At 36.2% G+C, this 21,698-nt stretch overlaps 2 protein-coding genes across 3 annotated transcripts in view; one reads left to right on the top strand and one right to left on the bottom strand.

Moving 5' to 3' along the window:
- LOC135696182 (glutamate receptor 2) overlaps positions 1-14,394 on the top strand; it is a 61,780-nt gene extending 47,386 nt beyond the window's left edge. Inside the window, exon 20 of the transcript XR_016144586.1 lies at positions 14,378-14,394. The gene's annotated coding sequence lies outside the window, so the exon portion shown is untranslated. The remainder of the gene's footprint in view (positions 1-14,377) is intronic.
- LOC135696174 (alpha-2Da adrenergic receptor-like) lies at positions 11,233-16,585 on the bottom strand. 2 transcript variants are annotated; one of them, XM_065215467.2, is made up of 2 exons: positions 16,060-16,585; positions 11,233-15,594 (listed from the first exon to the last, which is right to left on the bottom strand). In XM_065215467.2, the coding sequence occupies exon 2, from the start codon at positions 15,521-15,523 to the stop codon at positions 14,090-14,092; it is 1,434 nt and encodes a 477-aa protein (XP_065071539.2). In that variant the 5' UTR covers positions 15,524-15,594; positions 16,060-16,585; the 3' UTR covers positions 11,233-14,089. The 2 variants fall into 2 exon arrangements, with proteins under 2 accessions (XP_065071539.2, XP_065071538.2); XM_065215466.2 differs by having other exon boundaries at positions 15,966-16,584.
- Between the last annotated feature and the right edge of the window lie 5,113 nt (positions 16,586-21,698).

Genomic DNA, 21,698 nt, shown 5'->3' with positions numbered 1-21,698 from the left:
GGATTTTTAGTGAAATGTCTGCCAGGTTGTGAATACCTCATCTCATCGATTGCTCGATATGTGTTGTACAAGTTCACAAATTGCCGATTGCAACTGAATCCATCATATGTAAATATCTACCATACAGAAAGCACGCATGTTTCTAATACAACACAGCCCTATCTGAAATATCAAGATAGAGAAAGCAGCATACGGAATCTGCGAAATTCAGATACTCACTTAAAGCTGCCCAAGAAAGAACACTAGTAATTGACAAAAAACATTTTTGGTGTACAAAAGTATACCAGCAAAGTAAAAAAAGTTAGTATAAAAACTTTTTAGTGTTGTTTTTAGCTTATTTTAGGCTGCAATTAATAGCACAATGCTTCAGTTTTCAAATAATCAGAATAGTAACAAAATAACATTATCGAATTTATGCCCACACAATTTTGTTACTGCATAACTAAAGTTCACAGTTCTGGTTATTAAAAGCAAGTTAAAAGTCATCTTGAAAGACCATCAAAACAAGGTGGGCCCAACCATGGTAAAATATAAAGTTGAATGGCATTAAAACCTCGGCCAAACGAATGGCATTATAGCCTCGGCCAAACGCTCTCAACATACCACTGAATATTGTCCAACATTCGCGTTCAGTAAATGTTGAGACCGTTTGGCCGCCTTGCTCAGCCACTGAACAGTTATTGAAAGTTTTCCAGCAAGTTTTGATTTTGGTCAAAATTTTTCACCGATCATTAGCTCGACTGAACAGTGTTTCAACCGTTTGGCAACCCTTCTTAACATTGTAGCTTTGTGATGAACAAAGATAGTTGTAGGAAACTACCTTCCGGAAGGGGGGGGGGGGTCGGGAATAGCGTATCCTTTCCGATAAAAATTATGGGACAGAAAATTACGAGTTGCATCAAAAATCTTGGACAGGATTAAGGAAACTTATAAACAAGAAATTTGCGATATGAGCATGTTCCAGTGACATTTGCTAGTGCTAGATATCATAAGATCTGGTAAATTTTGGCAATATTGTGCAGAGTTTTTTTGCATACTTTTTATGGGAAAGGGTATGCTTTTGGCAATTTTTTATGGGAGGGGGCCAGGATGCAAAAAGGTTGGCCGCCCAACCCCGTCACTTTCCTTGTCCAGTGCACCCCACCCCCTGGGGAAAAAGAAATACCCGCTTCATGTTGGGGATACGAAAAATTTTAGTCCCTCGTTCCCTTCATTGACCAGGGGCGCATCCAGCAAAAAACTTGACTGAGTTCTAGGCCAAGGCTAGGGTCTTTCAGATAATGCATTGATAATTGTTCCTAAGACAACATTATTATTCATATTCATGAATTGTGGTACCAGGGGGAGGGGTAGGTACTATCTACCCACTAAATCTAGATTCTAGATTTCTTTCTGACATAAAACAGTGCCTCTGTGAAAATTTTTGCAACCTCCTCCTTTTCTCAATACCCTTGTGTTTGTCTTGGATGTCACAGCAAAGTTTGTCCCTTTTGTTTTGCTCGCAATTTGTTGTTTTGCCTCCGTAAACACCAGCATATTCATCAAAATGTGGTGTTCCGTCTGAGCATAGGTCTCCCGTGTCATTTAAGACTGAAAAGATTGCAATTTAAAACCAAGGTAGTTAATGCTCCTGAAAATTAACGATATTTCATTATTTTATCTCAAACGCTTAATAATCTGCTAGAATGCTGCGATGGTCGTGAGTATAAGACATCTGCAGTCACCATTTCGAATTCAATGTTTTGCAGTTCCACAATAGAACAGAAACAATAGGTAGCCAATAAACTATTGGCTATTGTACAGTTCTCTTACAAATATGGTATCATTTCCGAGTTCCAGATGCTGTTTTGACTGAGTTCCATCCGTGTTCCAAACAAAAATTTCATTGTTTCAATTCATGCACTTCCGAGGCACAAAACGTTTATTTCCGAGTTCTAAAAGTTTTTTTTCCGAGCTCTAGTATTGACTGCTGTTGTCCTCCACAGCGTCTGGAAAATCGTTTCACAATCACGAAAGAGAAGAGGGAAGGAAAAGGGCGAACGAATTACATCAAACTGGCAATTTTAAGATTTTGAAGAGACTGCGTTAAAACTTAAATTTTTATGTTTCACTTTTTTAGTTTAAGTATTACTTATTTCGACAGCACTTTTTTAGCTATATGTTGGAAAAATGACTGAGTTCTGTGCACCAAGGAACTCACTCTGGATCCGCCTCTGATTGACATCACACCTTCGCATCGGAAACGGAGCATTGGTACAGTAAAGAAAACGTGAAGGTTAGGCTACAAGATAAGACTAAAAAAGTGGCGGAATGTGACCTCATCAAGATTTTATTTTTAGAGTTTAAGAGCTTTGGCCGCTCATCTGGGTATAAATGGCGGAGTGCAAGGAATTAAAAATAGCTCGGAAAATGCTGTTTTCTTCATTACTTGTTCACTCAACTCAATTCTAGGGGCGGTGCCAGCCCAAAATATGTAGAGTGGAGTAGACAAGGAGTCACAGGCTTGCCAGAAATATTTTAAATGCCACGCCCTCTTAAGTCAACTGTGTTTTTATATGCTTCATACTTGGTATTTTCGACAACCAATTGTTTTAGATGTCCACTGTATCAACTTCTGTCTAAGTTGCACAGGACCTTTTTATTCAGACCTTGAGGAATTGTTTAACTGGAGGAAAGTCACAATTACACGACTTACCCCTCCTACCTTTTTTCTCGTGGATTGGCCTGAATACACCCTAATACACCCTGTGACACCGTTCAGTGATTGCGTGCAAGTCAAATACAGAATGTTTGATTAATTTTGTGGTGCGACAAGGGGGATTTACCACAGGATTAAGAACCAGTACCCTCATTTTTTAAACAAATCTGTGTATTAAGAACCAAAAAGACTGTCTGAAACATTTTTTTAAGCTTATTTAGATCTTTTTTACTGTGAAATAGGAGTAAAATTCTACCTTAAATGTAACTGATGCAGATTGATAATATCGCTGAAGATTTAAGTCAAACACTATTGGTACATTTTCGCTCTCTGAAATAACTTAAAATCTCTGAAATTCTTTCGCCCGGCTTAACCTCTAAACTTGCGTGCTTCTCTAGGAAAAAACAAATTTTTGAAAATACTTCATACCCAATTTTAACTTCTTAGGCAATTCTAACGAATTTTCATACCCAATTCTAACTTGTTTGATATTGCAAAGTTGATCTTAGATGTTTTTTACTCATGTTTATGTCTATGAAATGTAAAAGAACGTAGCTGATTTGAGACCTTTTCACAAACGTTTCTTGAATCGTCAGGTCTCGTGTGGTTACAGTTGGTCGGCATCTGCCTCTAGTTTACGTATGCAACGAATGTCATTTTTTATTTAAGTTTAAAAAGAAGTGGTCCGCGGTATGAGCCTTGCGGAACAACATTGTTGGTCAAGCGGAACAAACATAGAATAAGAATGTCCTGTGGCACAATTATGTGTGCTGCATCTAGCTCAGTAGTTTGTTTCCAAGCTCAAGGCCGAAAATCTTTTCATTATGCGTGTGGAAGCTCATTTCGAAACATTTTCATGTTTCTAGAACACCTCTCCTTGTTACTGGTAGTTTCATGTCTCATGATATGCGAAGAGCATGTTACTCTGGTAGAAATTTAAAATGCCTGGGAGAATTTTCTATGAATATTTGAGCTTGGGAGAGTAAATTTTAGCACTATTGACAGTAAAGTGCACATCGCCCGTACAAAAGGTTTTTTGCCTGTCTAATAGAGGCAAGAATGAGTTATGTAACACCTCTTAACAATCCTTTTTCTTCAGATAATCAATTGACCCAGAGTTAATCAGCCTTAACATTGAGAATCAGCCTTGCACAGCCAAATGTGAAGCTTTTGAATGTATGGTGAGAGTGCTTAAGAGAGTTTAAATGAAACTAATCCAATCACACAAGCTGCCTTTGCAAAGAAGGTACGATGACGTCAAGGCAAGCATGCTGGCTACTCAAACGTGCCTCATTAAACTCTTGTGCACATAAATTTATAATGTTGTATGGTGATAAAAGATTTTCTTATAGCAAAAACAAACAAACATTTGAATCAATGCTAAAATTTATTCATATGCCAAAACGTTTCTTGTAGCACCAGCAACCTAGTTAAACTTCGTTTGTATTTCATTCCCTGTTAATCTTTTAATTTTCCTCTGAAACATTACATGAAAAGTAATGTAGCTCTGGTACTAAAGAGTAAGACTCCATTTACACTGTGCCAGATAGGTTTTATCAGCATAAAATTTTTTTGTGACTTAAATCATGCACAGAACGCCCAAAATAAAGTCTTCTCTGGGTAATGAAATATCAATAAAATTCTAGCCATTATATTGGGTTTTTGCCAATATACTGAAATCTTCAAAGGTACAAGGACTTGTTCAGGATCGTCTGCTTCTTGTTCAGATGAAGTCTGAGGGTCTTGTCATAACACATTAGGCCTAAATAGTTTTAATAATTCGTTCTCTGAATTAAAATGTCGCTGAAATAGCCAAGAAAGTAGAGAAAGTATTGGCACATCACCTCGCATTTTTGATTGGCCTATTTCGATCCACAACTGGGTATATATATATTTTCTAGCGTAGTGTTTCGATCCATGTTCTGACGTTTTTTTTACTTTGAAGAGTGTCAGACGAAAAGCTTACGTGTGACTCAAAATGTTTGCTTTTTTCAAAGATATTTTAAATTTTGTACCACAAAAAGATTGTGTCCACAAATCGTGTAGCTTTTCGATGATAAGAATGCTGGACCTCTCTTTTTATGTGTGGGTAAATTACGCAATGTAATATGCAAAATAAGCTTATCATTTAATTTAAATATAGTTAAGAACAGAATGCTGCAAAAAGACAAAAACAACTGTTTTTATCCAGCAGAAGCATAAGTCCTTCTAACGAAAGCTTGGGCAAACTCGAGCAAGAACCTTACCTGAGAGGGGCAGGCTTTAAGCTCATGAAATTATAATCATGCCAATTTTTCAAAATATTATCCGGAAAAACAGTAGCCAGAGGGGGCAAGTTCTTGTCAAAATTTCACAGCCCCCCGTGCCCCCTGCAGCTACTTGGCTGGAACGAACACAAAAAGCAAATATTTATTCAGTTTTCTCCCTTCTTACTCCACTTCAGTTTTCAGTTGTCATTTCTTTTCAATTCCACTACATGCATACGGGATACGTGCATACGTCAACATCATACGGGATAGAGAATATTCAGTACAGAGGTCACAATTTGTGGTCCTCGTTTCCAAGGGAAAATAGAGATTCCAACACACTAGTTGAGTTCAAACGAAAAATAAAATCATGGTGTGGAAATACTTGAATCTGCAGATTGTGCAAAATTTTCATTAATGATCTAGAGTTTTTGTAGATTTAATATGGACATCGTAAAGAAGTTTTTAAATTATTTTGTTGGCGCTAATTAGCTTATCAGCTAGATGTAATTTTTTATCTTTCTTGCCAACGTAAATGAAACTGTTAATGATAATAATAATAATAGTAATAGTAATAATTATAATGATTATCATAATGCATTATCATAATTATGATAATGCATTCGGACAGATTGCATCAAGGCAAGAATAGATAAAACCCAGAAAAATGACTCTGTCGTATGTGTGGACAAAAAGAAGAAACGGCAATGCACATCATTTGTGAATGCACGAAACTTGCACAAAAGGAGTACAAAAAGAGACACGAATGGGTAGGAACAGCAATCCATTGGGAATTATGCAAGCAGCTAGAATTCAATCATGCTGTTAAATGGTATGAACACAAACCAGAATCTGTCCTTGAAAATGTAAAAAGCCAGTTGCTGTGAGACTTTAAAGTGCAGACGGAATATCATATAGAAGCCAGAAGGCCTGACCTCATAATTGTTGACAAAGAAAAGAAGAAATGTCAGATTGTGGATTTTGCAATACCTGGAGATCACAGAGTTGAAATGAAAGAAAGAGAAAAAAGAGAGAAATATCAAGGTTTGGCAAGAGAACTACAAGTACATTGGAATAAGAAAGTAACTGTTATTCCAGTAGTGATCGGGGCTTTGGGAACAGTTCCAAAATAGATTAGACTAGATCATTGAAAATCCATCAAAATGATCCAAAATAGATTAGATCATTAAAAAATAGATTAGACCCAATTGGAATCCGAACAAAGATTGAAACCATGCAGACCACCACGTTGCTGAACACAGCCAGGATCTTAAGGAAAGTCTTGGAGCTCTAAGGAGGCTTGTTGCCACTGGACCTTCAAGAAAATCAACCAATAACGGTGTGAAGTGAACTCATGATTATAACAATAATGGAAACATTTCATTTTCAATTCAACTTAAACTACAATTAAAAATCTCACTATTACAAGGTAATTTGCAATTGGCTAGCCTGGTTTTACAAGAAAAGTACTAAATCAATCGTAAGGTAAAATGAAAAACTGAACAAATATTAACAACCAAAATAAAAAAGGATGTAATTCTGGATTTGTCCATTTATTATTTAATATTTGTTTTTGCAACAAAATATGTAGTATGTAGTACGGATGGCAATGTTGGAAAGTTTAAAGGTGAGATGCCATTTTTGCTCTTCATCGATGGAGAGAGAGTCACACATTTTGAAGAATGAGTTGCAAGAATTGCCGAAGATGCCAAGAAAGCTCATAGAAAGATTAACAGAGGAGACACATTTGAACTGCCGCTGTAAACCAGATAAGAGAGGAGCATACTTGCTGTGTTTTTTTGTTGCATTTGTGTCAAGATTGGATTGTAAGCCAACAGTTAGCTCTAAGATGTAGAGGTAATTATTGCTAGTCCTCAAGAGAGGATCAGGGCGAAGGTTTTCTCCAGTTATGATTGATGGTGAAAGAAAGCCAGGTATATCAGCGTAGATGGTAGATTCATTGACAGCTTTTAGTAACGTAGCTAGAAAGTTTAGGATAGAGTTATGTCGCCAGGTGTATCGGCCTTGTTCCAGATATGTTTTGCAACCAGCAACAACGTGAAGGAGGGTTTCTGGCAGAAAACAGAAAGAACAGTCAGAGGTCTGGCTCAAGTTCCATTTTTTAGGTTTTTCTGTGTGACAAGGGTATTGTTCAGGTACCTTATGGTAAAATTGAAAATATTCTGAGGCATGCTACTTTGCACCTTGGACCAAAGTTTGTTTATTTGTGGAAGATCATGGTTAAAAAGTTGTGATAATAAAGATCCTTGGAAAGTTAGGATGTTTTGCAGACGATCTTTATGCTCATGGTGGACAGCCTTAAATGCTTTTTTGGTGTTCCTATATATATCATATTGTATATTGTGCTACTGCTGGTATTTTTCCATAAGGAACGGATGTTATCGTTTGGTGAAGATTTCAATAAGTTGCGTAAAACAGTTTGACACTGGAGGAATTTGGTGGATGGTAAAGTTAGGCTGAGTCCAAACTGCTTTTTAGAAAGAATAATGCTACTCAAGGTAGCACTTATTGGGAGGTCGAGCCATTGGCGGATGTATTTGGATACGAGGCTGTCAAGATTCTCGACAACCCACGTCTTTGAAAGATCTGCTACAGTAAGGTTCCAAGAGATTTTAGAAAGAACAAAGTTGTGATAAAGACGCAGCTTATTTTTTGCATGGAGAGGCTGGGAATCGATTTGTTAAAGCATGTTGGACAGTGATGATAAAAGGTCAGATTTATGTTCTTGGTTTTTCAAAATGACGCCCAAGGTACTTAAAAGAATTTCCATTCGATCGAGACAGGTGGGATAGATTCGTTGTTTATGAAAAGCTTAGGTTGATACTGAAGAGAATGTGTGGAAAATTTCTTTATTCCAAAAGTGATGCATTTATCGACACGTACGATCATGTTAGCCCATTGGCACCAGCGAGTGAAACAATTCAGTAGAAGTTGGTTTTCTTTCTCATTGCTTGTGATAACGGCAGCATCGTCTGCGAATTGAAACCAATGGACTGGTTGAAACATACGGTCGTTCTCATCATGTGGGGAGAAACCTAACTGTTTGTATTTTTCAGCTTTTATGTACTGTATGAATGTGTTGAAGCATAGATTAAATAGTAGAGGACTGAGGCAGTCACCTTGAAGAACACCGCGACGGACTGGAATAGCAGGAGTATTATAGTGGCTTGTGATGATAGAGGTTTTAAAATCGGTGTAAAGGCTAGAGATAAGAAGCTGTATGTTGTCAGGGATATGATGATAAGACAGTATAGTGGGTATCAAATTATGATGTACTTCGCCAAAGGCATTTTTGAAATCATGATGATGATAATAACAACAATAATAATGATGCAAGCTATTGAGTTATTTAAACAAACAAATAGCTAAACCACTAGAAAATATGACAATGTTACTAAAAAATTATACATCAGTAAGTGAAATAATCAAATTATTACTGATGAATGTTTGCAAATTTGCATATTTGCAGACTGTGCGGTGCCAATAGAACGAGCTACCGAACTCTGTGCCCCAACAAATATGCTGCCGAGTTCTTTGTTAGTGCAAAAGTATTCCTGAATTATGTGCCAGTACCAAAGTGCTGCCTGGTTCTGTGCCAGAACAAAAGGATTTCCAAAGATTTGAAATCTTCATATTTCAGGGCATTTTTTTAATCACGCTGCAATCGATATGCAACTTGTGTCGCAGCGCTTGAATTTTTTTTTAGAAAAGCAAGCATTTCGAAACATGTTCAGCTTTCAGTCGGACACTCTTCGAAGTATAATACATCAGAAGTTTGATAGAAAAATTTTAAGCTAGGAAATATATGTGCACAGTTGTAGATTGAAATAAGCCAACAAGAAAACGCAAGGGCATGACTGTTGCTCAATCAGAACCACATGCCAATAGATAATATTGCCGATAGAGTCCAAGAGTGAAAAAGAACACAAGAAAAGCAAAAATTTTCATTAAGTTTTGTTTTGCGATACTGTTGCTGAATTAGAAGACATGAGTGCAATATTGTCTATTTTAAGGCATTACGTAACAATATTGTCCAGAGATTGTTGGCGCCTTTGGAACCTCTATGGTAATTGCCGAAACCTCAGAAAGATTTGCCATACTTATTTTCTGTCTTTGGTATAACTTTCAATACGTGCTTTTGTGGTGCAAAATCTGGGGTGGTGTCAAATAAGGGGGTGGAATCACCGACTCTCTGGACCGCTGTCAAGAAGTTCAGCCTCTTCGTCAGAGAATTTCTGAAGTCTGCCCTTTATAAAGCACTTCCCATGTGCTGAATTCTGAATTGCAATCTATCCGTTCTTAGCTTTTAGTACTCGCTAAGTATATTCTGGGCAACTAAATCTAGAATTTAAGACGGAAAGCGATGCGATAATGCTCAAGCAAAGCGATGCGATAATGCTCAAGCGAGAACCCATCCGTCTCTAAATCAAATGAGGTAGACGTTTAAAATTACAAGAAGTAACGAAAAAAATTAATTGCCCGATGAAAATGAAATCTGAAATTCGTGAAACCGAATTCCATAGTTCTCGTGTACCACAAAGTTACATTACAGCTTGTAGCATCATGATATCAGAAGCATTTTATTTATACTGCTTTGTTTTTTAATGTTTTTCCACTGCTTACCAAAGCAATCTCAAAAAATATCAATACATCTTGTTATCAAAAAACAGCAAATATTTCATGCGTCGTATGATGGTATCAAACAAATTCTATTAAAAATCTGATCCAGTCAATATTTCTCAGTTTTTATTCAAACAAAATGATTGTAACTGATAAATCCTGTGTTTTGATAAGATTAAATCTTTTCGATCAACAGTTTAGTGCGCACAGATACGAGTTGTATAGATAACTACTTACAACGTGAATTTCCTTTTTAGTCTTTTTTGTTTACTAAAAGAAACCATAGAGCGCTTTTAGTCGTTTTAACTTCAATTTTCATAAGATGAGTAACGTTTCTGCATGCCTTCGCCATGCAACAACAAATTTGTGACGTTATTGGATGAATTGGGAAAATTACTGGAAACTAAAACCAAAATTACGTCAGGTTTTTGGTCCAAAATTTTCAATTATAAGAATATCAGAAAGATGTCAAGCAATAAATCTAAAATTGTAGCTTTATTGTAACTTTTCCGTTGCCATGCTTCTCCTTATAATGAGAATGTGTCAAGTAAAAAATTATTTTATAAGTTACTTCGCTCTTAAACAAAAAGGAAATGATTGGTTTTGAGTATTTCAAAATTGAAAGAACTATTTGGTTGCATAAAGGAACATTAACACCAAAAAATTTCGTCAGATAAATTGATGTAAATGGGGAAAATGATATAATTGACATTGAATGGATCAAAAGGATAAATAATGTAATAGTTTTTTATGCGAATTCTCAAAAATGCTAAATGCAAAAAAAGTTCGTCGTGAGAAATTTTGTCTCATTTTGTATTTAGTCAAGGGAAATATCGTCAAAATATTTTTCCAAGATTATGTCACGGCGAAATTTTTTGAAGTCAATTTACCTGATTTTGAGATACTATATCAGTATCAGTGATTGAAATTTCACTGTAAAGACCCTTGTAAATAGACTGTACCCAATTGAACAAAAATAAGTTGCATAGAAAATTCACATTTTGAGTGTATTTATGAAACACCGAGTTTGATGATCATCGACCATGTGTACCCAAGATTCCCTCTTTTGGATATTTGCTTATGGCTCCCCTTTATAGAGTCTTCCTTTTAGAGATTCCTCCTTCTAGAGATTCCCCTTTAAAAGATTCCCCCTTTTGGATATTTGCTTATGGCTCCCCTTTATAGAGTCTTCCTTTTAGAGATTCCTCTTTTTAGAGATTCCAACTATGAAAATTTGCTTTTTAATACTCCAAAATGTAAGAACCTGTTTAACCAAAACAACTCCTAACAGGTTCTTATATGTGGAGTTAGACCATTTAATTTATACACTTTTTACCAAAAACCAAAAGGGTGACAGAAAATTGAATTGTTAAAATAAAACTCAAAATGCAAAATGTAAGTTAAATTTGAACTGTTATTGTAAAAAGTTATTGCTACTGTTTATAGAATGTATGGTGGACTTATGGCAACATTTGTACGCTAATAAATATTTAGAATGAAGAACAGACAAGATTTAATGCTATTTCCTGATAAAAAACAACAATATTTACACTGTAGAAATTAAGAACCTAATTAAGAACCTATTTAGCCTGAACTGTCATCAAATACAAGAACATATTTTGCAAAACTCTGGAAAAAGTACCCCTTTTATAGATTCCCCCTCTTAGAGATTCTCCGTTCCTCGATTCCTTGACCGGGGTTCCCTGTTTTATAGATAGATTGGAAAACGAATTTTTAATATTTAGCCTTGAATTTCATTGTACAGTCGTTTTAAAGAAGATATCCCGTAAAGGAGATTACTGCCAAGGAGAATGCCATTGAATTAGGCCACCCAGTGTGTCTTTTGTTAGAATCATTTCCGACGTGGTTCAAAGTGACGTTTACGATATGGTATGATTTAAATGAATCGTTCGATTTTTCTCAACTTAGTTATTCTTTCCGTTTGCTCTGGGTATTTCAAGCGTCCTTTGAAAAATTTGCCCAAGCATTCGAATAGACAGGCGTTCAGTGGCTTTTCGGTGCTTGTATTGTGTCTGGCATCGATCGCAGCCAAACTGGGGCCATTGGTATACCATTTTTTTACAAGAACTGTTCTTGATTTTTTCGAAAATCTGAGGCCGGATTGTTCTCAATTTGTTCTCAAATTATAGAGTGTAAGCAGTGTAATTGCTAGCTTTTTTGCTCTAGGGAGGTGTTCAGGCCTCATTTACCAACAAAGTTCGTGAGACAGCCTTAATTTGCTGACAAATTTGAATATTCACCGAAAAACTAAACCCACACATGACTAAAATCCACGTTTTCGAGATAAAACGTTGTTCAAAATTGCATTTTAAAGAAGCTTGGCAGCCTTATATTGTTCTTGTCTCTTGACCAATTTTGAGGCTCGTGTTCTAACAAATTGTTCTTATAAAAAGAAAAGAGTGTATTTCGATGAGGTATGGCTTTGTCTGGAATCAAAAGACGTTCCCCAGGTAAGAAGATATTAAGAAGTTAGGATTTGGTAAAGTGGACATATTGCATGACCCCCTGTATTCATTATAATTTACATCATCACCAACTCCATAGTTATCCAGTATATTTACAAATAATTAATAGTTGCCTCTTTACATACAACTCCCGATTCAACATGAAAGACTATTTACAATAAAAGAGACGTAAGATGAACTTGAATAGGAATTTGTAAATTCTTTTTGCAATTTTATAATACCATTTGCTATTTCGCATTATGTTGTTTACGTTGATCGCTTTCAATGGCGTCACGAGTGCTATATTTAAAAACAGTGACCTCCTAGTTTTGCGATTTCTTTGCAACAAGCTAAGATAAGCAACACGATTTACAATCAGCGATGACGCCGCATTTTTCATAAGAAAACATAGGAGAAAGGACTTGCTCATAGGAAGAAGAATTCCCTTTATCTTGCGATCAACCCATAACTAATTTCTAACCAATGCCGTTGTGCTCGATACCCGAACCTTCAGAGTAGCTACACTCGTTTTTTTATAAGAAACAAAGGTCGATATTGAGTACTCCAGTTTCTTAATGTTCTGGAAATTTCAATACTCATTGTTTCTTACGAGTTTCTTAATTATGATGTCATGAATGATGTTATGAAATGTTCGTGACCTTTTTTTCACGTCAAGAGATTCGCTACCGTTTCGATGCTGTATTTAGATGTGGGAAGTATATTTTTATCCGTTGTGTCTTAAGTTCTAGGCCAACAGGGCAATCATGTTCTTGGATTTTACAAAATTTCGTTGTTCTCAGTTTTATCACGATTTGATAGTTTATTAATTTTTTTGCTTCAAGTACTGAAGTTTCTTGATTTTTTCTGACTGTCCAGTACTCGTTTCTTATAGCCAGTTTCTTATAACAAAAATGAGTGTATTTGATGACATCACAAAATTCCATTTTCGCACCTTTGACTTTGGCCCTATAAATCGGAACACATATCGTAGAATACTGCTATCAGTGCAAAATAAGCTTCATCTTTTGCAAATATGACTTATATGACCAGTTGAATAATATACTTGTTTCTTTTGGCTTGATCACAAATGTCAGAACCATGACTTATTTACGGTGATTTGATATATAGTCTGTGTGCTTGGGACTGCATCTCATACAATTATTGATAAATAAAGCTGTTTTTCACGCAAGGGTCTTTCAAAAATGTTATCTCAGATACAATACTAAATTTAGAAGATCTGAAAATTTATTTTATAACACCATCATGCTACCACTAGCTGGAAGATATTTTGTTAATAATCCGGTACATCCTTTTCTAAACTATGCTGTTAAAACAACATCGATTAAAACCGTCTTATAGCAGTTAAAAAACTGCAAAAACTCTCTCAGATCGGTGACAGGCGTTTAACCTATATCGTAGTTATTAGTTATAGTTCTAAATATAATGGAGGCTAGTACCCAACCAAACTGGAATCGATATTATATCACCAATCAGCATGGACATACTATGAAAAATGAGAGGTCGCGTTGAGATTAATAGAGATATTTTAAGAGATTGAATTTTCCTTCACAAAATGGAAAGTGCAGTTAGTTTGCAACTCGAAATGTGTAGGAATTACGTCTCTCGTGGCACCACATGAAATCAGCAAAGAGCAAACCAAACATGCCATGCAAATTGCAAGAATTTAGGATTTATGCTACTTTTTATCATCCAAAAAACGAATGGCAATATTGATGCGAACCATAACTGGAACAGGGCCCACGCCAAAAGTTTGATAGTGGGTAGGGGAGGCAAAGCTAACGATAGTTGGGGGACAAGGTCTCTTTTACCTTTTATTGCAGTTTTGAAATTACTTATTTCGAAAAAGAGTTGGGGGCATGGCCCCCAGGTCCCCTCGGTGGCGTGGGCCCTATGAAGTAACGATGTTCCAAAAGTCTCCTGCACTGTTGTCAGTTATCCGTTACAAACAGTTGTATATGGAAACTTCTTCTTGAACTGATTAATCGAAAACTATTATGCTAAATACTAAGATTTCTACTTTACTGATAAAGACTCGCTACCTGTGGCCTGTTCCTGACGTTCTTGGGCCTGTCCCTGCATATCATACCTTTAAATGCTACTCTGAATTCTTTCATTCTAATTGTAAATACAAACGGGTTAACTAAAGAATTAAAAAACATTATCGTTTTTGTTATTACTACTGCTATAAGACAGCGGCTGTCACACGGACGCGTCACTTGCACCAGCATCGTTATGATGTAAGGGCTCCACATTACAATGAACAATAAGTAAAGCAAACTAACCAATTTCATCGTTTTTTTCTCTAGCTTCAATTGCAATAGACTGGCTCGCGTTTGTGCCCGCCTACGGAAGCCGGGTGTATCTGAGCCGTGAGAAACAATACAGATGGGTTCGTGCGACGTTTCATCCAAAGTCTTGACGATTTTCTGTCCCCTGGGAATTTCTTCGAGGTTTATGGTAACGAGTGTAGGAGTTTCTGTACCCCCGCTTACGGCTATATCTCCACTTTCGGATCTCCAGGACCTTGTTGGTGTGTCCCCTTCTAGCGTACGTTCCTTCGCGAAAAGCACGTGCGTTACTCGGGATCGTCGTCGTCCAGCATGGCGAGATTCCTGTGTTAACGAAATTTCTAAAGCGTTGATTTCTCGAGTGGCCGGATTTTCCTGGACTACAGCTTTTGCCACGTAGCAAGATGCCTGCACTGGTGAGGAACTTTGTCCTACCGTTATTTCTGCGTCTTGGTAGATATCACTTGACAAACGCGGCGCAATGCGTTTGCGATGCGACCGTACAATTAAATATATCCTGATCTGCATGAATCCCGTTAAGAACGAAAACAAGAAAAACATGCTGGAGAAGACAAATGGAAAACTAGCCAGTCTACGCCAGGAATATACGCAAAAACGACTGTTTACTGGGCGGCGAATCCAGGACTGCGAAGTCGCGATAGTTAGTGACAGGAGCCAGGCAGCTGTGATCATGCCCCAAACAAGAAGGGGTGTGACGTATCTAGTGTAACGCAGGGGCTGGAAAATGGCAATCCAACGCTCAATAGAGACTACAAGCATGTTCATTAACGAAGCTGTAAAGCAAAATACCTCAGCAACAAAATAGATGGAGCACAGTTGTGTTCTGTCTGTCGACAATTGTGTAGCAGCAAAAAGCGGTCCAAGAAGGATACCCACAGTAAGATCAGCAAACGCAAGACTTACCAGAGGCATGTTCCGAAGTCTGCGCAGAGATTTCTTCCGCAGAATCACGTAGATTACCGCTATATTTACCAGAACAATGAGAACGGCAACCGGCAAAGTGATTGATGTTATCGCAGTGGGATTTAAAGGGCGAATATCCCTAAAACGAGCGTTAGCACCACCTTTCCTGTTCCCAGGTATATTTTGCCTCGGATTTGGCCTTCCCTGTCTTGGTTGTCCGTTTCGCCTTGCGAGCTCCATTTTTTGCAGCCAACATTAGTTTCTGTTTGCGTTGAATGACCAGATTTCACCAGCAACAGTCAGTGCTCAAGCTGAAATGAAACAAAGGCGAATGAGGGAAAGGTTTCTTGATTCGAATGAAGAAAAGTTTTTCTAATGAGAAATTTTAAAGTACATTCTATTTAAATTGAAACTTCCAAGTACATTCTATTTAAATTGAAACTTCCCGTCTTCAAATTACTCTAACATTGCCATTTTGTAATGTGTGCTTTCTGGAATCGAAAACCGTTTCAAGAGTAGTGAAGTTCAGTAACTGGCGATGTCTGCTATGGTGACCTAATACAGAAAATGAAAAACTTCGTCGCCTTTAAAACAAGAATCACTGACTGGCTTATAATATTATTGTCTTCATATTGAACCAATAAAAGTCATCACAAGAACGAGTCTATAGTTGATGTCTTACCTTCTTCGCGCATTTATAGAAAGTCGAAAGAAAATCTTGCGATTTCAACTCCAATCCCATAGAACTTTGAACACCAAGGGCTAACGCTACTTACTATCTACGAATCAATGTTGTTCAAACGGCCTTTAAGTACATTTCCAGCTGCAGCTGCTTTCTGCGTTTGCGAAATCCTCTTAATATTGCGGTTACTTCCCTTTTAAAAAACACTTCGTGGTGTAAAAGGTAATGTTTGTGCTTTTCAGGTGCTGAAGAATTCGTTAGTTTTTCTATGAAATGTGACTTGCTCACGAAAGAAATGCTTCGCATATGACGGCAGATGCCTTTCACTTCGTTTAAGTTTATTGTTCCGTAGCAACAGCATTGTTGTATCTCGAGATAAAAATAGCATCACATTATGAATTCGCGGGACACAAAAGCATGATCTCATTGAGATCTCTTCTAAATTAGCGAGGATAAAGAGTTCGTTGTCTTGCAAGTTAAGGGCAGCTAGATTTATTGTTTTCTTTATCTCTGCCCTACTGCCTCGTTTCTATCGTTTCTAAAATAATGAAAACATTTTCATGAAAAGGATATAAGTACAACGTTATTGTTATAGCTACAAAAGGAAAAAACAAGTGTCAATGTAAAGCTGAATTCAATTGTACATATTTTTCCAGATTTATTATAAAGTTATTAAGATGTCTTACTCGATCAAATATTGAAGGAATTGATCAAATACCTTATATTGACGAAAAAACCCGGATGATTATGTTGAGTATCTGTATATCTGTATGTATATCTGTATGTATACCTGTATGTTTATCTGTTGTTTATCTTGTGTTTCATGGTGTAATTTGGCAAACATAATTAAGCAAATTTAGACGACTGAAGAGATTAAGAAATCTTTTGTATAAAATCAAATCAGTTTAGTATTATTTTAAGGATCTGATGAAACATGACAAGTTTTTGTAAGTCTTGCAAATCTAGATGGTTTCTAGTCAGGAGGAAGGTGTTCGAAGATTTCTCACCAATGTTTACTTCAGAAGACTTTGAAAATATTTTCGAAAATAAGTCTGTATGCCTTGACTTTCAAAGTAGCCAAAAGTCAGATCTGAATTCTATTTCTGTTGAAGTCGCACGTTTTTTCCGTTCTAAACGAAAATGTTGAACTTTTCTGGGAGGAACAGTTGCTTTTAACTAGAGGTGCAGGAATGGCTTGAGCATTGCAAGGGTGGGTTGCCATATGAATTGTGGTAATTTATAAAAAATCTTAAATGATTGGTTGCAAGATCATCATAAATGAAACGAGTCTATTTTTTAGAATCCTTCATCGGTATTTAGTCACGAACACAATTTTTTGTAATTTCTTCATTCTCTCCAAGTTGAATTTATCTTTCCTCGTGAATGAAACTCGTCAACTGTTATACACTTATTTGTGTTTTTGAAGGGTTTTCGCCTTTCAAGTCATTGGCCAGCTGCTCCTAGCATGTTATTAATATTTCACATCAAAACAAATCTTCTTTCTTAATCACCGAGTGAGGATTTTGTTGTGACGTTAAAACTTAATGTATAAGGTAAAAGATTAGCAGATAAAAAATTGGAGGCAAAAACGAAATGTCAGTGCATCATCATCACCCTCAGGCACGCAGAAGCCGGGGGCTTGAGGGGCTTGGCGGCTAAATCATCTTCACTTTTTTGCTGAACTATGATATTCAATCAGTGGCATCAAATATTATGGTGGAAAACCATCATAAAAGTTTGTCTGAAACCCCACCCCAGCCCCCTGCCCCTGTCCCTGCCCCCACCCCCCCCAAACTGTGCCCCGACCTCCCTGACCCTGCATTCCGTAACTGTTGTTGTTGTCCTTTCGTGTTTCATATGTTTTGCCAAATTTACTGAGAATATCTCTTCCTATGATACAGTATATGATGTGCTAAATGTGGTATTAAAAAATTTTCCCCAGTTTTAAATTTTTTTTCTTAGATTCTCCCCTGATGAATATTTGATGGCTGTGTCGAAAGATTTGATTGTGTCGAAAGATTTGACTGTGTCGGTAGTTTTGGCTACGTTGGGCAAAAGAAAGATGAACATTTTTCCTCTCTCTGGTTCTCTACCATTGTGACTTTGCTGCTTCAGGCTAGAATCAAGATAGTCCATCAGTATTATAAGCTTACTGTTATCATTAAGGCCCATTAAAATAACAATCCAGCGACAACCTTTTAACTCTCCAAACTGAATACTAGCAATTGCTGGTTAAGAATGAGGTTTATCTAATAATACTTTAAAGAATTTGAAAAAATTACTAATTGCCAACCAAAATAGAAACAAATATGGCTGTCGCTTTTAAATAGTGGGACAATATACACAGGCGTCTTTATCTTACTATTTTTTGCCAAATTGGCTATTGGAACATAGGACCAAGCGCCAACCAATTTGGCCTTCCATCTAGCATATTCAATAATCACCCACTTATTTTAGGGAATTCCGACAATTTGCCCACCTTAGAACCCTCGGCGCCTTTGTGTAATAAGAGCAACATTGGGATCCGTATAAAACTGATTTTATTGAGTTTTTACAAATTTTTCTTGTCGTTTGTGCATGCTTCGCATGTGACACTGCCCAGGGTAAATTGAAACAGACAGTAACGGAGTATTCGCTTCTAAGTCCTCGTCATTTCAATCAAGAAGCCGAACTACAGTTTTTCAAACGAAATATGAATGTGATACTGTTGTATTTTTGTCTTTTCATAAAGCATTCGGTTATATGTTGGCAGCAATCTGCAGCAAAAATTAAGGCCTCGTTATGATGCCGGGGTCACTGAAGCAACCATTGCTGTTTTTGTTGCCCCAATGCAACTGAAGTTGATCTAATCGAAAACCACACCTGATACCAGTCATTTTCACCCATTGATACAGGGGCGGATCCAGACAGTTTCGGCTGTTGCAATTGCAACTGTTACATTTACGGGAAATGATTTATGTCAGATTTTGTAATTTCCCCAAATAATGTTTGATAATCAAGTTCCATATTTCCGGAACTTGCTATTTCTTCCCCTCGCTGAAAGTTTCAGGAATGACAGTTTCATTTTGCAATAGCGATATAATTTGCGAGGGTCAGACAACAGAGCACATGCATTTGCCTTTTATAGTCTTTTGCAAGGTGTTCAACAACTGTTCACTGTTTTCCATTTCAGGCTAATGTCACCCCCTGCACCCATGATGTAGAAAACCCATCATACATCATATTGATTTAAAATTTTACTTATGCTGCTGTTCATAAAATATAACTCTGTTTTTTCTCTGAATGGCAAAGGCAAGAGAAATAAAAAGGAACTTATGTTACTTATGAAAATTCCTTTTTTCATCAGCAGTAATTTTGTTTCTTGAACAACCTGAAAAAGTTGCAGTCAACCTGCAAACATTCAATAATGTTTAGGACATCCTTCTAACCAGATCAATTTGCGTGATCAATAGGCATGCATGGGTATCCCAAGCCCATGGCAAACGAAAGTGAAGACGTTAAGCAGCTATTCGAGCTGACTTACTAGTTAGTGATGCATTGCTGCCTCATCTCTCCAGGGAATAGGAACCAAGTGCTAAGCGTAAATACCTTTAGTTTGCAACAACAAGAAACGAAGTCAGTTTAATCATCTTTAGAGCATTAGAAATACTTTTAGAGCATGTAGAGCAAACTGCATTTAGAACATGTAGGATTGCTAGCAATGTCTCAGCGGGGATGAAAGCTAAAACGAACTAGATTCACCACCAGCCTTCTTCTTTGAACAGCTTTTCACTCAGAAGACTTTAGTTGGCAAATTAATACGCCTTACTTCTAACAAAGATATTTATTTACCACAAAACGTAAGCTTTGTGCAGAACATTTTCCAACTTTAGCCGTTCTTATCTAAATTTAAAAGCTGACAAGTTAGATATAGAATTCTTGAATAAAGGGAAACAAAGACTTGTTTAAATATTTAAATAATCAACCAACGATTATATAGATATCCATTTAAGGATAATGCCTAGTCAACTCTGGATGAATGTTCCCTTTATAACCATTTTTCTCTTCTTTGTCTAAGTTTTACACATTCATTAAAGACTAAATTTTGCAAATGAGAACATGCTATTTTCAAATAAGTAAGGATAACGAGATATCTCTTTACACTAAAAGAAGTTAATCTCGATATTTCAGCCAACCCGTAATCATTTCCACTACGACTACAACACGGAAAATGCGGACATTCAATTCAATGTTTTCAATTCATAGAGATAGGTTTTTATAACATGATATATGATATGATATGATATGATATGATATGATATGATATGATATGATATGATATGATATGATATGATATGATATGATATGATATGATATGATATGATATGATATGATATGATATGATATGATATGATATGATATGATATGATATGATATGATATGATATGATATGATATGATATGATATGATATGATATGATATGATATGATATGATATGATATGATATGATATGATATGATATGATATGATATGATATGATATGATATGATATAATATGATATAATATGATATTATATGATATGATATATGATATGATATGATATGATATGATATGATATGATATGATATGATATGATATGATATGATATGATATGATATGATATGATATGATATGATATGATATGATATGATATGATATGATATGATATGATATGATGTGATATGATATGATAGCAGAGCAGAGTAGTGTGAATGCAAAGGCAAAAACGCATTAGTTTGACTCCGTCGGGCCCTTAGTGCACAGAGTATATATATTCTTGCTTCGAATCATAATAATAATAACTAGCAATTGTTGACTAAAACACAGATCAATTAAATGTCATTTCATTAGAACTGGAGCAGTCAGTGTATTTTTGTGCTAATTTTAACCCGGCTTAGAAGCTCTACATTATTTCATTAGAATTGCTCAAGCCAGTTAGATTTGCTCAAGCTAGTTACGACTGCTTGTTGTGTTTTACTACATGTTTAATTTTCATCAATATGACACCAATAACTGATAGATTGCAATTAAGTTTGTAACATTCTGCCTGTTATAAGAGGTTTGGATGTTATTTGTTAAAAACATATTTTATCTCATTTTCTAAAATAAAATTATACAACATTGAGATTTTTGGGTGTAGAAGAGTGCTGGTCTCACAAGTAACTTTTTTTATACCTTGATTATGTGTATTTTGTTGCGATGTTGTATTTTCGAGCAATTGTGATGTTTCAGATGTTGGAGGGCTTGCTTTCTCGGCTTATGTCAAAGTTGGAGAAGGAAATTTCCTTTCAAAGGACTTCATTATGCTATAAGTTATTAATATTTACATTCGCTAATGCATATTTATCTTTAAAGTAGCTTAAGATTGTGGGTTATCATATCGTCCAAATATTTTTCGTTTTTTTGCTTAAGTCAGGTCATGCAGATGTACAGTAAAAAGGAAGGGTTGGCCTCTCAAGATATGATTGACATATCTCCAATTCATAAGTTAAGTCGAGATATTGATCTTTTTTTGATTAATTTTTCTCTGAAGGCGTGCAACTATGCCAAATGAAAGTTTTGATCCTGTAAACAAAGCTCGTGATTCTTGGCGTTTAAAACGTCTAATCTCATCATTAATCTGATTCAACTTCATTCTATGAGAGATTTTAAAAAATATATTCTGAATCTTAGACTGCATTTTCAAGAGACGTGGGATATTTCTCATTTTTAAT

Source organism: Rhopilema esculentum, chromosome 14 (genome assembly GCF_057945365.1).
Source record: "Rhopilema esculentum isolate cy_ngs chromosome 14, ASM5794536v1, whole genome shotgun sequence".
In the NCBI taxonomy this organism is placed as follows: Eukaryota; Metazoa; Cnidaria; class Scyphozoa; order Rhizostomeae; family Rhizostomatidae; genus Rhopilema; species Rhopilema esculentum.
The sequence above is the reverse complement of the archived record's forward strand: the minus strand, read 5'-3'. Positions and strand labels throughout refer to the sequence as shown.

Excerpts from the sequence above, each read along its gene's own strand:
- LOC135696174 (XM_065215467.2), bottom strand. The coding sequence starts at position 15,523 with ATGGAGCTCGCAAGGCGAAACGGACAACCAAGACAGGGAAGGCCAAAT.